Genomic DNA, 19,338 nt, shown 5'->3' with positions numbered 1-19,338 from the left:
AGGCCGAGGTGGGAGGATTGCTCGAGGTCAGAAGTTGGAAACCAGCCTGAGCAAGAGTAAGACCCAGTCTCTACTATAAATAGAAAGAAATTAATTGGCCAACTAATACATATAGAAAAAACTAGCTGGGTGTGGTGGCGCATGCCTGTAGTCCCAGCTACCTGGGAGGCTGTGGCAGAAGGATTGCTTGAGCCCAGGAGTTTGAGGTTGCTGTGAGCTAGGCTGATGCCACGGCACTCACTCCAGCCTGGGCAACAAAGTGAGACTCTATCTCAAAAAAAAAAAAAGTCAAGCAAAATCTCAACTTAATGTCGCTGGGCTTTAAAGAAGGTCTGTGTTTCTATAGTTTTAATTACCAATTGTGTTTTTCTGTTTTCTTTGATTTTAGTTTCCAGTCCTTAGGTGGGGAAGACATCGTCATTATGTTACTAACACTTTGCTACTGCACTGAGGTGGCAGGTTGCACAGACTGAAATAATAGTACCAACAGAGCTATGAACTTTCCACATGCATCTTAATGGGGTGTTAACTTTAGAGCCTAGTTGTGACAATTTAAATGCTAATACTGTTAAAGCAAATAGTCCAGAACAAAAACACACCCAGCTTGAATCAGTAAAATTTAACTAAAGCTTCATTTGATTTGGGTAGGCTACCACAGAAATTATACTTTCTCCATCACCCTGTTAAATTTTGAAATAAAACCCCTGTAGTGCTCTTCTTAAAGACTGACATTAATAGACAAAAGGGAAGAAAGGAAAAAAGTGATATGCTCTACTGGGAAGGATAAATGTCGGAATCATAAAGTATGGAGGTCAAGGACAACGTGTATGTGGGCATAAATCATACAACATAAGACATAAACTAACATGACCTATTTAAAACATCTATGCCCCTAACACACTAATTGTAGTCTCTAAATATGATTTTTCACTAAAAAGAACTAAGATTCCTTAGAGAAATGGCTGATTCCACATATGAGGAGGGAAATCAACAGGATGAGCTTGAAACAAGAAAACAAAGATGGATATTAATATCAAAGACTACTATGTCGTGTCAAAAGGACTCAAGTAATAACCTGAAAAGGCTCCAACTGGCCAAAGACTGGACAGTTTGAACAGGAATGAGGACAATAACCACAATAGATTAAAACACATCAAGTATGTTTAAATGTATGAGTTCATAACGCAATTAAAAAAAACCCCAAAAACGTCTCATTGGTCATCTTTGGAGGATACTAGGAAACTCCCTCATTATTTTAAAAACTAGCAAATGAAAGAATTAACCATCATCCTACCTTTTCTATATGATTTATATCTGAGGCTAGCCAAATAGATGAGAAGCTATCTTTGTTTTTTCCTCAGAGAAAGGGTCCTTGCTCTGTTACCCAGGCTGGAGTGCAATAGTGCAATCACAGCTCACTACAGCCTTGGTGCACACCACCATGTCTGGCTAATTAAAAAAAATTTTCTTTAGAGATGAGGTCTCACTATGTTGCCCAAGCTGGACTGAAACTCCTGGCCTCAAGCAATCCTCCTGCCTCAGCCTCTCAAAGCACTGGGATTAGAAGCATGCGTTACTGCACCTAGTCACTGTAAAGAAGTTATCTTAACAACCACAAGTAAAATTAATGGATGTGGGCAATGATCATCAATAACTAATAACATCTCAAAAAAAGACGGTTGCATGTTACGAAAAATGGTCTGTGTGTGTAAATCTGCCCTTGTTTAGAACTGTCCCCACAAGGCCGTAATAAAAAGCTGATTTATTTGTACTGGATTTTTTTGTTGTGTTTAAATTTTCCAGAGATAACACACTTACTCATTGCCTATACTCTAGGCAGATGCTTCCACTGCTCTCTACCCTCAACTCCGATAAACCACTGATTACATCAATTCTGTTATAAGTACTCAAAACCACCTGTAAAGTAATTTCAGAGTTGGTGGATGGTTGGAAATCAACCTTGAATCCACCTAAAATTTACAGAAAATAAAAGAAATAAGCTGGGGCTGGGTGTGGTGGCTCACACTTGTAATCCTAGCACTCTGGTAGGCTATGGTAGGAGGATCACTTGAGGTCAGGGGTTCGAGACCAGCCTGAGCAAGAGTGAGATCCCGTCTCTATTAAAAACAGAAAAAATTAGCTGGACAACTAAAAATATGTAGAAAAAAGTAGTTGGGTATGGTGGCACATGCCCGTAGTCCCAGCTACTCGGGAGGCTGAGGCAGAAGGATTGCTTGAGCCCAGGAGTTTGAGGTTGCTGTGAGCTATGCTGACGCCATAGCACTCTAGCCCGGCTAATATCAAAATTTAATTCAAGGCCAGGCGCGGTGGCTCATGCCTGCAATCCTAGCACTCTGGGAGGCCGAGGCGGGTGGATGGCTCAATGTCAAGAGTTCAAAACCAGCCTGAGCAAGAGCGAGACCCTCTCTCTACTGAAGAAATAGAAATTATTGGCCAACTAAACATTTATAGAAAAAATTAGCTGGGAATGGTGGTGCATCCCTGTAGTCCCAGCTACTCGGGAGGCTGAGGCAGGAGGATTGCTTGAACCCAGGATTTTGAGGTTGCTGTGAGTTAGGCTGATGCCACGGCACTGTAGCCCGGGCAACAGAGTGAAACTCTATCTCAAAAAAAACAAAAAACAAAAAACAATGCGTGTGTTTCAGACAAAAGAAAAACTTCAGAGAAGCTTACCCACAGCTCCAAACATCTATGGCTGGTGTGTAACGCTCTTCTCCCAGAAGTAGTTCTGGAGGTCGATACCACAGGGTAATGACTTTGTTTGTGTAAGGACGACTGAAATGTAAAAAATAACCATGACACAAATTCACAATGGCTTCTGATGAAAAATACTCATATAAATAAATGCAAATAGAAATATCTGCCAATTAAATAGGAGATTGTTAAAACAGTTCCACAGCAATCTACTAATCCAAAAGTAAACTGTACATAAGTAGGAGATGAAGAAATAACTTCCATTCCAATTTGGGTTGATTTATTTCAGCCAAGGGGACAATTAAAAAATTTAGATAGAATTTATATTCCTTTTAGTAAAGATTAGTAGGAAAAAAAAAAAAAAAAAAAGAATTTATAGTCTACAATCTAGGTGGTGATACATTCAGATAATCAGGGAATTCTGACAATTATTGCAACTTGTAGAATACTAGAATATCCAAGAATAAAAAGGATTATTTCTTATTTCCCACATGTAATTTTGATGAATATCTCACCTCTCTTCAGAGTTATAGAGCCGAGCAAGTCCAAAATCTGCTAGTTTGATTTGCCCACTGTAAAACAAAAAAAAATTATTTTCGTAAGCAACAGTAGTAGCCTCCAAACTATACCTGAAAAGTTAAGGGCCAATTCAGTTGTTTAAAAAATTAGAAAAATAAGTTTTAACTTTCTCTCTCTTTTTAAATTTTATTTATTTATTTATTTTTTGAGACAGAGTCTCGCTTTGTTGCACAGGCTAGAGTGAGTGCCATGGCGTCAGCCTAGCTCACAGCAACCTCAAACTCCTGGGCTCAAGCAATCCTACTGCCTCAGCCTCCCGAGTAGCTGGGACTACAGGCATGTGCCACCATGCCCAGCTAATTTTTTTCTATATATATTAGTTGGCCAATTAATTTGTTTCTATTTATAGTAGAGACGGGGTCTTGCTCTTACTCAGGCTGGTTTTGAACTCCTGACCTCGAGCAATCTGCCCGCCTCGGCCTCCCAGAGTGCTAGGATTACAGGCGTGAGCCACCGCGCCCGGCCACTTCTGCTGTCTTATTTCTACTCTTAACGGTCATTCCTCCTGATTAAGCCTCTTTTGACTACCTTCAGTTTATAATTCCTTAGGCTTTTTTTTTTTTTTAAGAGTACTACTGCATTTTTGGATTTGACTCCTTAACTAAATACTTCTTTTATTCTTGATAAATAACAGTACCTAAAACCTGCTAGATTAAATACTTGTTGTTGGGGAAAAAAGACTGGACTGTTTTAGATTAAGAGAGATTTAACAGGACTAATGAACAAATGCAATTCATAGACCTTGAGTGACTGTGATTTGAACAAACTAGTTGCAAAAGACATTGTTGAGATAACTGAAAAAATATAAAAATGGACTGGATATTAAAAAATACTAGGAGGCTGGGCGCTGTGGCTCACGCCTGTAATCCTAGCTCTTGGGAGGCCGAGGCGGGCGGATTGCTCAAGGTCAGGAGTTCAAAACCAGCCTGAGCAAGAGCGAGACCCCGTCTCTACTATAAATAGAAAGAAATTAATTGGCCAACTGATATATATAAAAAAAAAAAAAAAAAATTAGCCGGGCATGGTGGCGCATGCCTGTAGTCCCAGCTACTCGGGAGGCTAAGGCAGAAGGATCACTCAAGCCCAGGAGTTTGAGGTTGCTGTGAGCTAGGCTGACGCCACGGCACTCACTCTAGCCTGGACAACAAAGCGAGACTCTGTCTCAAAAAAAAAAAAAAAAAAAATACTAGGGAATAATAAATTTTGTCAGAGTATTTTAGGGTCAAATGTAATGATGTCTGCAATTTACATTAAAATAACTCAAATTTTCAGTTGACTGATGAGGAGCCAAAATTTAAAAAAAACCAACACAAGTAGAAATATAAAATGTTAATTGTATATGTATTTATAAATTATAAACTATATTCATATCTCAATTTTCTTATAAATTTGACAATTTTCATAATGAAAAGCAAACCACAACACTGCCGTGGCTATAACAGATATTTTCAAACAAGGATTACAGCTGTGATCTGAGCAAACAATTTTTATGATGAATGAGGTTCCTTCTACTAACATACTGCCATTACCTCCTATGCCACAAAGACATAGACCATCACCTTAAAGGGGTTCTCAAACTTTCACCTGGAAAGCTTGTTAAAACAGTTTCCTGGGCCTCATTCTGAGAGATGCTGACTCAGTATGTCATGACTCACGAATGTGCATTTTTAACAAGCTCACACGTGATGCCAATGCAGCTGGTCTGAGGACCATACTTTGAGAATCATCCTTAAAAGGATCCCAACCACATTTCACTCTGCTCAGTATTCTATCTTTCACAGGGATGGGTAGAATATTTTAAGAAACTGTACCACAAAATTTTGGGAAAGTATTTTAAAATCATTTGTTAACTATTTTGGATTAATCATATTTATCTAAATTCATATAGTCTGTTTAATCACATTTATGGCCTTGCTATCTCTTGGGGAATGAAAAGTCAGCTAACTCTTTTGTAGGGGACTGGTGATATTTTAGGTGCCTGAAAATCCAATCCAAACTCCCACCTTTTTTTTGCTCCCTCTGTCTCAAGCAAAATCTGAAATTTCTTAGGATGCCAACATGATACTCAAAGGAAATGTTCACTGGAGCATTTCAGATTTCAGTTTTCAGATATGGGATGCTCAACCAGTAATTATATTGAAAATATTTCAAAATCTGAAATCTGAAAGACTTCTGGTTCCAAGCATAAGGGATACTCAATCTGTAAAGAGGTTATGCTAAGAGGTGCTCCCCAAAGTATCAGCAATGGGACAGAATATTAAAACAAGGTAACCATTAGCAACAAAACTCTAGATTAAATTAACACTTACCATTCCTAGTAAAGATATGGGCACCTTACCCACTTGCCCCAAACATCATTATACTTTTATGTTCAATTTATAAGAAAATTCTCAGAAAGGCAAAAAGGTAAAGGAATAGTTAACTTTAATTATACGGAAACAAAGAAGGTAGGCTCAAATTTATTGGTATCCTTACTCTGAGAACAAAAGTTAAAATGGCAACAGATACATAGTTATATTATAGAATTTAGGCTAGAACTAAATAACACCAGCACATAGCATACTTCTTGCCAGGTTCATACTAGGTACTAAATAAATGTTTCTAGAATGAAATTAATCTGCCAAAGAACATCCTGATAGCACTTTTAATAACTACTGCTTTTTCTTCTAAGCCATCATAGTGATACAGAATGAAGTGTGGAAGTACTGGTAAATTTTGGCAATATAAAATAGAATAGAAAAATTTTTTATTTTGTTCTATCTCACAGGAATAAGATGAATATGGGGATAGGTAGGGAATCCTTTCTGAGATCATGGGTTTAAATGCCTTTTGACAAGATCTTCAAGTACTTGATGCCTCCATTCCCTCCCAGTTTAGTCCTCCCTCAACATTATACTTCCTTCCATATCTAGCCTGGACCCTTAGTCAATTAACCAAACTACTGTCTTCATAGTCCCCTTTATCTGTGACCTTTGGATATATTTAATCCACAATTTCCTAATTCTGGATCAACAGAAAATTTGCCTTTTCTGCTCTACTTAGTTGAACACAAGCTTAAGGAACAAAAATCTTACAATCATACTGTTTGGTGCCACTGCAAATGTGTGGTTTCCTCTCTCAGTTAAACTTTGAATGCTGCTGGTTAGTACTTTTTGTTGTCTTTAGTCAACAACTTCTGTTCTGCTTGTCTATTATTACAAACCTCTGGTATTCTCCTTAATGCCCTAATCTATCCTCTACCCTCTCATACACAGTAATTGACCTTCTTCAGTGAAGAAAGAAAAGTCATCAGGTCAGAGCTCCTTAACATCTTATCTTTTACCTATAAACTTACTTGCCTCTCTCCCTTCAATTACAGTCGTCCTGTAGCATTCATACAGGATTGGGGCCAAGACTCCCATGTATACCAACATTCACACATACTCAAGTCCCACAGTAGGACTGGAATCTGCATATATGAAAGGTTGGCCCTACATGTTTTGCAGTCAAATTCTCTACCCTTGATAATTTGACTCTTTTCTTGAATAATCAATACCTCCACCTGTGGCCTTGATTTCATCTCCTCTAGAATCTTTTCTCTCTCTTTTTTGAGACAACTTCTATTTCTGGAGTTAAGTGATCCTCCCACCTCAGCTCCCTGAGTAGCTGTAACTATAGGCGCACGCCACTGTGCCCAGCTAATTTTTTCTATTTTAAGTACAGACAGGGTCGCACTCTTGCTCAGGCTGGTCTCGAACTCCTGTCCTCAAGCAATTCTCCTACCTTGGTCTACCAGAGTGCTAGGATAACAGGCATGAGCCACTATGCCCAGCCTCCTCTAGAACCGTGTTCCTTTAAATTACTCTGGCTCTTTTCTGAATCTTCAACTTCTCTCTTTCAACTGATTTTCTTTTCCCTTAGCATTTAAATATATTCAGATCTCTGCCACCCATATAAAATAAAAAATTAAAGATATGGCTACCACTAACTTCCCGTTAATTTTGCTACCCATCCCCTTACTCCACACTAAAGTCATCACTGACCTTTTAATTTTCAGATTCTCTTCTTAGTTCTTATATCACTGCCAGTTTGGAATTCCCCCATGACCATATGCCTTTTATTTGTTTTTTTGTTTGTTTTTTGTGACAGAGTCTCGCTTTGTTGCACAGGCTAGAGTGAGTGCCGTAGCATCAGCCCAGCTTATAGCAACCTCAAACTCCTTGGCTCCAGCAATCCTGCTGCCTCAGCCACCCGAGTATCTGGGACTACAGGCATGCGCCGCCATGCCCGGCTAATTTTTTTCTATATATATTAGTTGGCCAATTCATTTCTTTCTATTTATAGTAGAGACAGGGGTCTCACTCTTGCTCAGGCTGGTTTCAAACTCCTGACCTCGAGCAATCCGCCCGCCTCGGCCTCCCAGAGTGCTAGGATTACAGGCGTGAGCCACTGCGCCCGGCCCATATGCCTTTTAGATATCACTACCCTGGATATGCAACACTCATATCCAAAAGGGATTTACCTATATCATGACCATGCTGCTTTTCCTTTTGTATTCTTAATATTGACTGGTAGCTAGCTAGCTAGTTTCTTAAGTCAGAAATCTTTAACTTACTTTCTCTTATTCATTCCCCACCACTCACTCACTAACCAAAATCTACTGATCTATTAATATCATGTCCATCCTGCTCATCCCTACTAACAATACTTGGGTTAGTTCACACACTACCCATTTCTTATGATAGTCTTAGTATATCTCCCTGCCTCCAGGCTCTCACCATATAGTGATAATTTAGTGACTTTTCTAAAACAGAAGACTAATTATGTCTCTCCTCTACCCAAAATGATTTGGTTTCATTTATACTTAAGTAATTAAAATATAATGATCATCATGAAGTCCAACCCTGCGCTCTTCTCTTTCATCACTGCTCTCTCTTTCTTGCCCAGCTGACAACCCTTCACCATTTTCTCCAGGCAATCTCACCCAGAGTTCTCACTCAGAGTTCAATCTCACTCAGAGTTCTCTGAGTAGACAGAGGTAGGCAAGGGCAGAAGCTGGATGGATTAGGCTAGACCATGGAATTCCTGTATTTTGCTTATCAACCTGAGAAAGGAGTTCAATTTGGTCTGAAACCTCATCAGCTTCCTGACTCTAGGAAGTCAGAGACCAGGAGGGACCTGATCTACCAGATAGGACACCAAGCAGAACTATAATTATTCCCTGTCCTGAGACATCCCCCCATGGAGGAGCAAAGCAACAACAGAAAGTATATTAATACTATAGGCCAGAAAGCTGGAAGCTGATAGCCATCATCATTAAGTTGTTGATACATTATTTACTATGGACGTACAGTCACCACCCTCCAACTTTAATGGGTATTGCGAGTCACAGAGACAACAACAAAAAGGAATAATCTTTTAACACCATGTTTTGTCTCATAATAAAGGTATTTAAGTACAATTTAAAATAATGTATTACTTGTATAATTTAAAAAACAATAAATGAACCAGCACCCTTCAATGGCTCCCTGTCAACTACTGATAAAACTTAAGTTCCTCAGTGGGGTATATAGGATCCCAATGGGCTCCTCGTAACTATACAGGTTCATCTTTTGCCATTATGTGCTTCACTTTTCTTGCTCTAGCAACACTGACCTGTTTATAGTTTTCCAGACATGTCATTTCATGTTTATATGCTTTTGTGCATGCAGTTTCTTCTGCCTAGAAATTTGATTCCTCATTGTCAGTCTTTCTGATAAATTTCTATTCATAACTCAAAACTGCATCTTTCCAGGTGCTCCAAAATTTAAGGAATAAAAAAGGGCTTAATAAATGCTTAACAAATTGAGTAATTTGTTTAACTCCCCTATTAAACTGAGCTCCACAGTGATGGATCATCCCATGTCAGACTTTTTTCTTTTTTTTCCTTTTCATTTTTTCCCCCCAGTTCCAGAATGTACTATGTGAGACTTTTAATGCTAAAACCAGGAGAGTCAGTTCTAGGCAACCATACATAACTGCTTATTCCACCCCATAAAGAAAGAAAATATGTCTTAAATCATTCCATATCCCAATCTAGATAATGTTTGTCATAAAGAACTGAACAGAAATGTTTAAAACAATGGGTGAATAAGACAAAAATAGATATGTACAACTTAATTACATAAAGAACAAAACACTGCCCTGATTTCAACAGTACCATTCTTGTTCTTTATCCCTAAACTGGTAGGGCTATTACCAAAGACTAGTGTGCATAATACATCTGATACTACCAATGCAGTGTGGACAAATAAGCAGAAAGGAAGGAAGCAGATGATAAAACCTTCTGAAAAATTAATACCTGTTCACCACCAGATTCCTGTTCATTTATGCTATTAAAAGCTAGGATTAAGTATTGGCAGAAAGGCCAATCACTAACTACACTTCAGTGTTTGAAAGGCAGTAACTGAGAAAGGCTCAAGAGCAACTAAAGGAGCAGGCATGTTTCTACCCACTAAACACTAAGAAAGCTGTGTGTGTGAGAATACTGCACTAATGGGTCTAACTATATGACCAATTAACTAGCTGAATCTAAAAGGGTCAGAGAAGGAGAAAGTGCTTAACCTCATTTGGTTACTATGTTACCTGTTGTTCAGCAAAATGTTAGAACACTTAATATCCCGATGCAGGAAATTCTTTTTGTGACAGTAATCCAATCCTTCCATTAGTTGTTTCATGAATGACTTGATATGGTCCTCAGAAAAGTGCACCAAACCGGATTCTAGCAGTCCCATTAAGTCATGGTCCATATACTCAAACACAAGATAAAAGGCACCTAAATAAGATGGGGAGAAAAAAATTAAAATCAAGAAAAAAAAAGGTTGCTGAACTAACAATGCCTCAAATTTTAATATAATTTGGAAGTTGACCATAAGGCTCTTTAGAACAACCACTTACATTTTACAGATGAAAAAACTAAAACAAAGAGAAGTTGAATAATTTGCTCTAACAATAAATAACAAAACTACTACTTGAATTAATCTTCTGATTCCTACTCTAGTGCTCTTTGGACCACTACCTTTTCAGGAAGCTGCCCTGAATAGGTTGTATTACTAGACTTTATAACCCAAGTTAATTAGCAAATTATAGACCTAGTGCCAAATCCAGTTTGCTGCTATTGTTGTAAATTAAGTTTTATTTGTAACACGATGATGCCCATTTGTTACATTTTGTCTATGACCACTTTTGTAAAGGTCTTTACCTTAGTTAACAAGACTTAGATAATATGCCAGGGGCTGCATAGTACATTTATTATAAATTATTAGTGAAATTCACAGTATTTAAGAATTGAAAGAAAGATGAATCAACTAATTCAATATCTAAATTTAGAAGTAGATAAAAGGAATAAGTATCCTAATAGAATATAACTGTTAATAAATGATTTGAAATTCGTACTGTCTTTCCACATTTGGCAGGGTCCATGACAGAGGCTAATATTGTAACAAAAGAAGTAACAGTTCACCTCTTAATATTTCACTAGATAATTGAGCTGTTCTTAGGAAATTCATTTTTTACTAATAGTACTGCATAAAGAATGTTTTTCTTAAACTTTCTTTCTTTTTCTTTCTCTCTGTTGAGAAAGAGTCTCGCTCTGTTGCCCCAGTCCAATGTACACCAGGCTAATCCTGGCTAAAAAAAAAAAAATTTTCTTTTTTGAGACAGGGTCTCACTTTGTTGCCCAGGCTAGAGTGAGTGCCGTGGTGTCAGCCTAGCTCACTGCAACCTCAAACTCCTGGGCTCAAGCAATCCTACTGCCTCAACCTCCCGAGTAGCTGGGACAACAGGCACACGCCACCATGTCTGGCTAATTTTTTTCTATATGTATTAGTTGGCCAATTAATTTCTTTCTATTGGCCAAGCGTGGTGGCTAACTCCTGTAATCCCAGCACTCTGGGAGGCCGAGGTGGGCGGATTGCTCGAGGTCAGGAGTTCAAAACCAGCCTGAGCAAGAGCAAGACTCCATCTCTACTATAAATAGAAAGAAATTAATTGGCCAACTAATATATATAGAAAAAATCAGCTGGGTATGGTGGCGCATGCCTGTAGTCCCAACTACTCGGGAGGTTAAGGCAGTAGGATTGCTTGAGCCCAGGAGTTTGAGGTTGCTGTGAGGTAGGCTGACGCCACAGCACTCACTCTAGCCTGGGCAACAAAGCCAGACTCTGTGTAAAAAAAAAAAAAAAAAAAATTTCTTTCTCTCTTATAGTAGAGACGGAGTCTCACTCTTTGCTCGGGCTGGTTTCAAACTCCTAACCTTGAGCGCTAGGATTACAGGCGTGAGCCACTCACCCGGCCCTGGCTAAATGTTTTTATTTTTTGTAGAGATTGGGTCTTGCTCTTTCTCAGGACAGTCTTGAACTCTTGGCCTCACGCAATCCTCCCACCTCAGACTGAGCCACCGAGTAAGCCACTGCATCCAGCCTAAACCTACGTTTAATGAAAAGAAATACCTTTGTTCCTCAACTTGTAAATAAAACTTTTTTCCAGAGGCAAGTTTTTTTCTTTGTTTTTTTTTTTTTTGAGACAGAGTCTTACTCTGTTTCCTGGGCTAGACTGCTGTGGCATCAGCTTAGCTCACAGCAACCTCAGATTCCTGGGCTGAAGCAATCCTTCTCCTGAGTAGCTGGGACTACAGGCATGCACCACCATGCCCGGCTAGTTTTTTCTATAAATTTTTAGCTACCTCAGTAATTTTTGTCTATTTTTCATAGAGATGGGGGTCTCGCTCTTGTTCAGGCTGGTTTTGAACTTGTGACCTTGAGCGATCTACCCGCCTCTGCCTCCCAGAGAGCTAGGATTACAGGCAATTGCACCAGGCCCAGAGGCAAGCATTTTGTATACCCCAGTTTTTCATTAAATATTTGTTGTTGTTTTTTTTCTGAGACTGGGTCTTACACTCTGTTGGCCCAGCTAGAATTCCATGGCATCAGCCTAGCTCACAACAACCTCAAACTCCTGGGCTCGAGCGATCCTCCTGCCTCAGCCTCCCAAGTAGCTGGGACTAACAGGCATGTACCACCATGCCCGGGGCTAATTTTTTCTATTTTTTGCTAGAGATGGGGTCTCACTTGTGCTCAGGCTGGTCTCGAACTCCTATGCTCAAACAGTCCAACCGCCTCAGCCTCCCAGAATGCCATTATAGACGTGAGCTACCAAGCCCGGCCAAAACATTTTATTTGTTGAAATAATGAAAAAAAAGAAAGGAAGGAAGGAAGGAAAGGAAAGGAAGGAAGGAAGGAAAGGAAGGAAAGAAGGAAAGGAAAGAAGGAAAGGAAAGAAGGAAAGGAAAGAAGGAAAGAAGGAGGGAAGGAGGGAAGGAGGGAAGGAGGGAAGGAGGGAAGGAGGGAAGGAAGGAAGGAAGGAAGGAAGGAAGGAAGGAAGGAAGGAAGGAAGGAAGGAAGGAAGGAAGGAAGGAAGGAAGGAAGGAAGGAATAATACTCAGGCTTGGTGGCATATGCCTTTAGTCCTAGCTATATTCAGGAGGCTAGAAAGGAAGACTGCTTGAGCCCAGGGAGTTCAAGCCAGCCTGGGCTAAAAAGAAATACTAGACCTTGGCCACGCCTGTAATCCTAGCACTCTGGGAGGCCGACGCGGGTGGATTGCTCCAGGTCAGGAGTTTGAAACCAGCCTGAGCAAGAAGAGCAAGACCCCATCTCTACTATAAATAGAAATTGGCCAACTAATATATATAGAAAAAATTAGCTGGGCATGGTGGCGAATGCCTGTAGTCCCAGCTACTCGGGAGGCTGAGGCAGCAGGATTGCTTGAGCCCAGGAGTTTGAGGTTGCTGTGAGCTAGGCTGATGCCACAGCACTCACTCTAGCCTGGGCAACAAAGTCAGACTCTGTCTCAAAAAAAAAAAAAAAAAAAAAAAAGGAAATACTAGACCCATACACTAGCCTAGGCAATACAGACTTCTACCTATTAAAAAGAGAAAGAAAAAGAAATACTAGACCTAGATAAATAAGGATTTATTCAGTCTAAAATTCTAGCACCATAGTAGCATAAAGTCAGGGATTCTCTCAATCTAAGGAGTAGGCTTTGAGGAATCTCTGAACTTTCTGAAATAGCATGCAACATTTTAAACGTGTGCATTCATTTGAAGAGGGGATACAGAGCTTTTCTAAGATGTTCAAAGAGGCCTATGACCCCATCAAAGTTAAGAACCACTACATTAAAGAAGTATCTTGAAGAAATTTAACTAAGACCTCATACAAATTAATAAGAAAACCACTAAAATTGCAAAAGATAAGCAAAGGATATCTCAAAAAAGGTAAAGTAAAACATGGAAAAAACTCAGAAGTAATATAAGGAATGCAATCAAAACAATGATATCATATCTCATCTATCCAGATGACAATTTTTTTAAAAAGATATACTTGATGTTGGGGAGGATACAGTGAAATGGGCACTCACTAATGGGACATAAACTGTTATTATAAAAAGTGGCAATCAGGCACAGTGGCTTACACCTATAATCCTAGCACTTTGGGAGGCCAAGGGAGGAGGATCACTTGGGGCCAGGAGCTTAACCCCTTGCACTCGGATGTCGAGTCACACAAAAAGTATAGAGATTAAAATTACTCTTTGAATGTATCAATAATGTGAAATATAAAAAAATCCAAATAAATAAGTTTGTATGAAAAGAAAAGAAACTCCAGTTTTTTATTCTACTGCCACGCTTTGTAAAATCTGGGGTATTTCAAAAATTAAATCCCAAATAGAACAAAGGAATCGAGAAAAAAGCAAGTGAGTGCAAAGGGTTAAGACCAGCCTGGGAAACATAGCAAGATCCCTTTCTCTAGCTACAAAAACTAAAACAAACAAACAAACAAACAAACAAAAAAAACTAAAAGCTTATCTGGGCATGGTAACATGCACTTATAGTCCTACCTACTCAGGAGGCTGAGGATTACTTCAGCCCAGGAATTCGCAAGTTGCAGTGCACTATGACTATGCTACTGCACTTAAGCCTAGATGACAGCATAATATCCCATCTCTTAAAAATAAAAAAAGGAGGCCGGGCGCTGTGGCTCACGCCTGTAATCCTAGCTCTTGGGAGGCCGAGGCGGGCGGATTGCTCAAGGTCAGGAGTTCAAAACCAGCCTGAGCAAGAGCGAGACCCCGTCTCTACTATAAATAGAAAGAAATCAATTGGCCAACTGATATATATATATATATATAAAAAAATTAGCCGGGCGTGGTGGCGCATGCCTGTAGTCCCAGCTACTTGGGAGGCTGAGGCAGAAGGATCACTCGAGCCTAGGAGTTTGAGGTTGCTGTGAGCTAGGCTGACGCCACGGCACTCACTCTAGCCTGGACAACAAAGCGAGACTCTGTCTCAAAAAAAATAAATAAATAAATAAAAATAAAAAAAAATAAAAAAAGGAGCAATTAAATGCTCAACAGGGACTGCTAAAGTAAATTTGGGTTCATCTATCTTTATGTACAGCTGTTAAAACATGTTAATGAGGGCCGGGCTTGGTGGCTCACGCCTGTAATCCTAGCACTTTGGGAGGCCGAGGCAGGCGGATTGCTCAAGGTCAGGAGTTCGAAACAAGCCTGAGCGAGACCCCGTCTCTACCAAAAATAGAAATAAATTAATTGACCAACTAAAAATATATATACAAAAAATTAGCCGGGCATGGTGGCACATGCCTGTAGTCCCAGCTACTCGGGAGGCTGAGGCAGTAGGATCGCTGAGCCCCGGAGATTGAGGTTGCTGTGAGCCAGGCTAATGCCGTGGCACTCACTCTAGCCAGGGCAACAAAGTGAGACTCTGCCTCAAAAAAAAAAAAAAAAAACATGTTAATGATATGAGAAATCATTTATGACCAGTTATACAAAACTAAATACACTTTGATCTCAGCTATGTTAAAATAAATATGTATGGTATAAAGTACTAGAAGCAAATATACCAAAATGTTAATACTATAGTGGTTTTCTATGGAAGGTAGTATATTGGGACAGAAATGAATGCCATTTTCTTTTTCTTACTCTTCTATATTTTCAATTTTTCCACTGAGCATGCATCATAACCATTCATTCATTTACTATTTTGTGGGGTTTTTTTAAAAAAAGAAATTTAAACAGTACATGGCAAATCATTTAAACAGTACAGAATGGCATTGATGAAATGTAAGCTCATCTCCAAAAGCAACCAATTAACATTTTTCTTAGGCATCCTTATAGAAACTAGATACACATTATTTTCATAACCAGAAAAGGTTAAGATACACCCAAAATATACCTAGTATTCTTAATTGTATTCAGAACTAACTTTCATTGATTTACCTAAATACTGTTGCATAAGCAGAATTTCCTTTTATTTAATTCATTCATTAATTCATTTCTTTATTTTTGAGAAAGTGTCTTACTCTGTCACCTGGGCTAGACTGCAGTGGCACGATCATAGTGCTCACTGCAACCTCAAACTCCTGGGCTCAAGCGATCTTACTGCCTCAGCCTTCCAAGTTGCTAGGACTAAAGGTGGTCACTAACACACGCCTGTAATCCTAGCACTCTGGGAGGCTAAGGTGGGAGGATTGCTTCAGGCCAGGAGTTCAAGATCAGCCTTAGCAAAAGCAAAATCTCATCACTACAAAAAATACAAAAATTATACGCAGCTCGCCTGTAGTCCCAGTTACTCAGGAGGCTGAGTCAGGAGGATCACTGGAGCCTAGGAGTTGAAGGCTGCAGTAAGCTATGACACTACTGCACTCTAGCCCAGGTGACAGAGCAAGACTTTGTCTCCAAAAAAAAAAAGGAAAAAATTCTTTTGTAGATAAAATGTTGACCATCCTGGTTGTGAACTCCTGACCTCAGGTGATTCCCCCTGCCTTGGCCTCCCAAAATACTAGGATTACAGGTGTGAGCCACCAAGGTGGCCTTATATTTTTTGATTTATTTATTTATTTTTTTGAGACACAGTCTCGCTATGTTGCCCAGGCTAGAGTGAGTGCCGTGGTGTCAGCCTAGCTCACAGCAACCTCAAACTCCTGGGCTCAAGCGATCCTCCTGCCTCAGCCTCCCAAGTAGCTGGGACTACAGGCATGCACCACAATGCCCAGCTAATTTTTTCTATATATATTAGTTGGCCAATTAATTTGTTTCTATTTATAGTAGAGACGGGGTCTCCCTCTTGCTCAGGCTGGTTTTGAACTCCTGACCTCAAGCAATCCGCCTGCCTCGGCCTCCCAGAGTGCTAGGACTACAGGCGTGAGCCACCACGCCTGGCCTATTTTTTTGTTTTAGACACAGGGTCTGCCTGTCATCCGAACTGGAATGCAGTGGCACTCTGAACTCCAGGGGTCAAGCAATCCTTCTATCTGGGTCTCCAGAGTTGCTGGGATTATAGGCATAAGTCACTGCACCAGAAAGAAATAGAATTTCTTTCTATTTGCTTTAAAACTACTATCAAACTCAAGGGGTGCTGTTTCTCTATTGATAATATCCTTGAGGCTCTGTACAGCTGAACCGTATCCTTTACCTTCCTAATTTTTTTAAAAAAAACTATTTTTAATTATTATGGGTATACAATAGTTGTATATATTTATAAGATACATGGGATGTTTTGATATAGGCATACAATATAAATAAATCAAATCAGGATAACTGAGGTTATTCATCTCCTCAGGCACTTATTACTTCAGTTAGGAACATTCTGATTCTACTATTTAATTATTTTAAAGTATACCCTAACTTATTGTTGATTATAGATCTTCCTAGTTTTATACACTTCAATCACATTCCCTTATGACATTCCAGACTGTATTTGCAGATGCCATTTCTTCTTTTGACCCTAAAAGCTCTATTTTCACTTGTCCATCTCTAAACCTTCTTGAACTGTAAAACCATCAATAGAAGATGTCATATGCAGACGATTTCAAACATAAGTACAGAAACAATGAATAATTTTATTTCTCAAACACAGACAAAAGCTGTAACCCCTGGAAATCAAACCACCATGTGACCTGAAGAAGACTGTTTTAGAAATGCTTGCTTTAAACTTTAAATTTTATCAGTGTAAAACTATGTAAAAATATGGATGCATATAGACAATAACCAGAATCAATGATGTAAAGATGAGAATAACTTCTAAATCTGGGTATTAATTTCTATTTCTGTTTTATAATTTGTAAAAAGACAAAGCAAAAAAACTTTAAAAACCTGGCAAGAGTTGTTTGGAAGATGAACTTTTACCATTCATCTGCTAGCTTTCTTAGGTGTTATAGCAAACCCTACCTACCTAATGCATATTTTAATAATTAATATATTGATTTTATATATTTAAAATTTTAAATTGTTTCACATTTTAAAAAATTTTTTCTTAATAGAAACAGGGTCTCACTCTTGCTCAGGCTAGTCTGGAACTCCTGACCTCAAGTGATCCTCTTGCCTCGGCCTCCCAGAGTGCTAGGATTAGAGGCATGAGCCACTATGCCCAGACAATAGTGACTTTTAAAAGTATGAAAAACAGGCCGGCGAAGTGGCTCACGCCTGTAATCCCAGCACTCTGGGAGGCCGAGGGGGGAGGACTGCTCAAGGTCAGGAGTTCGAAACCAGCCTGAGCAAGAGCAAGACCCCGTCTCTACTATAAATAGAAAAGAAATTGATTGGCCAACTAATATATAGAGAAAAAATTAGCCGGGCATGGTGGCGCATGCCTGCAGTCCCAGCTACTCGGGAGGCTGAGGCAGCAGGATCGCTTAAGCCCAGGAGTTTGAGGTTGCTGTGAGCTAGGCTGACGCCATGGCACTCACTCTAGCTTAGGCAACAAAGTGAGACTCTGTCTCAAAAGAAAAGTATGAAAAACACATTAATAAAGAATGGACATTTTATAAAATAACCATTGTTTACCATAGGACCAATCTGCATCTTAACTCTGGTATGGATTGCAGAAAGAAGCTAGACAGTATAATCTGTTCAAAATCCACAGTAAAATAAGCTAAGAGAGACAAATAAGACTGTACCAATACATCCCACAGAAATGTGATTTTTTGATGGTACCTTTGTCCTTCTTGAAATCCAGTGCATCTTGTTTATCTGTGACAATTTCCTTCATGTTAACAACACTTCGATGGATTAACTGACGAAGGATTTTGATCTCACGAATGGCTGTGATTGGGAAGCCCTCTTTCTCATTGTCTAGTCTCACCTTCTTCAGAGCCACTAGTTCTCCTGCCAAAACAAATTCAAACCATAATCATTATCAATTAGCATTTTTTGTCCACCATCAAGAACTGGCTTAATGCCTACTTTAATGCTTATATGCCAGATACTTTTATGTCTTTAAAAAAAACCTTTATGTTCCGTTTCTTGTTATTGATTTTTTTTTAAGCCTTACAGTTAATTTTTAATTCAACATTCAGTTGAGGCTGGGCACAGTGGCTCACGCCTGTAATCCTAGCACTCTGGGACACTGAGGCGGACGGATTGCTCGAGATCAAGAGTGTGAAACCAGGCTGAGCAAGAGCGAGACCCCATCTCTACTATAAATAGAGAGAAATGAACTGGACGACTAATATATATAGAAAAAATTAGCCAGGCATGGTGTCGTATGCCTGTAGTCCCAGCTACTCGGGAGGCTGAAGCAGGATTGCTTGAGCCCAGGAATTTGAGGTTGCTGTGAGCTAGGCTGATGCCACAGCACTCACTCTAGCCCGGGCAACAAAAGCGAGACTGTCTCAAAAAAAACAAAAACAAAAACAAAAAAAACATTCAGTTGAACCTAAAAGTTTGAGATTATTGAATATACCAGTAATTCAAATACTTCATTTTATCTTCAAAGACTTCCCTCACCCTCACCAAACAAATAACAACCTACAAGTTTTAATTTTAGCCTATCTTAAAATTCCGAGCAAGCTATAAAATGTTTAGAATGAACAACAATAAAGAGTAGGATTTTAAAACAGCAAAAATTATGCTATTCTTTTGGAAAACTTTATTCTATTTAATAACTTTGGAGACCAAATTAGAACTTAAAATTTACTTTTGCTAAATCACTTGGAATATTAGAATTGCTAA

At 39.2% G+C, this 19,338-nt stretch overlaps 1 protein-coding gene across 8 annotated transcripts in view; it reads right to left on the bottom strand.

Annotated features, from left to right (window-relative positions):
- CDK12 (cyclin dependent kinase 12) overlaps positions 1 to 19,338 on the bottom strand; it is a 77,623-nt gene that overhangs the window by 39,889 nt on the left and 18,396 nt on the right. For all 8 annotated transcript variants that reach the window (XR_002221494.2, XR_012913084.1, XR_012913085.1 and 5 more), the window contains exons 5-8: positions 18,322 to 18,492; positions 9,898 to 10,087; positions 3,231 to 3,287; positions 2,695 to 2,796 (exon numbers count right to left, since the gene is read on the bottom strand). Coding sequence is in view for 4 of the 8 variants with exons in the window: in XM_012765909.2 (XP_012621363.1) it covers positions 2,695 to 2,796; positions 3,231 to 3,287; positions 9,898 to 10,087; positions 18,322 to 18,492 (520 nt within the window). In the remaining 4 variants the exon portion in view is untranslated. The remainder of the gene's footprint in view (positions 1 to 2,694; positions 2,797 to 3,230; positions 3,288 to 9,897; positions 10,088 to 18,321; positions 18,493 to 19,338) is intronic.

The sequence above is a fragment of the Microcebus murinus genome, chromosome 18 (assembly GCF_040939455.1).
Source record: "Microcebus murinus isolate Inina chromosome 18, M.murinus_Inina_mat1.0, whole genome shotgun sequence".
Lineage (NCBI taxonomy): Eukaryota > Metazoa > Chordata > Mammalia > Primates > Cheirogaleidae > Microcebus > Microcebus murinus.
Note: the sequence above shows the minus strand (reverse complement) of the source record. Positions and strands in the feature narration are given on the sequence as shown.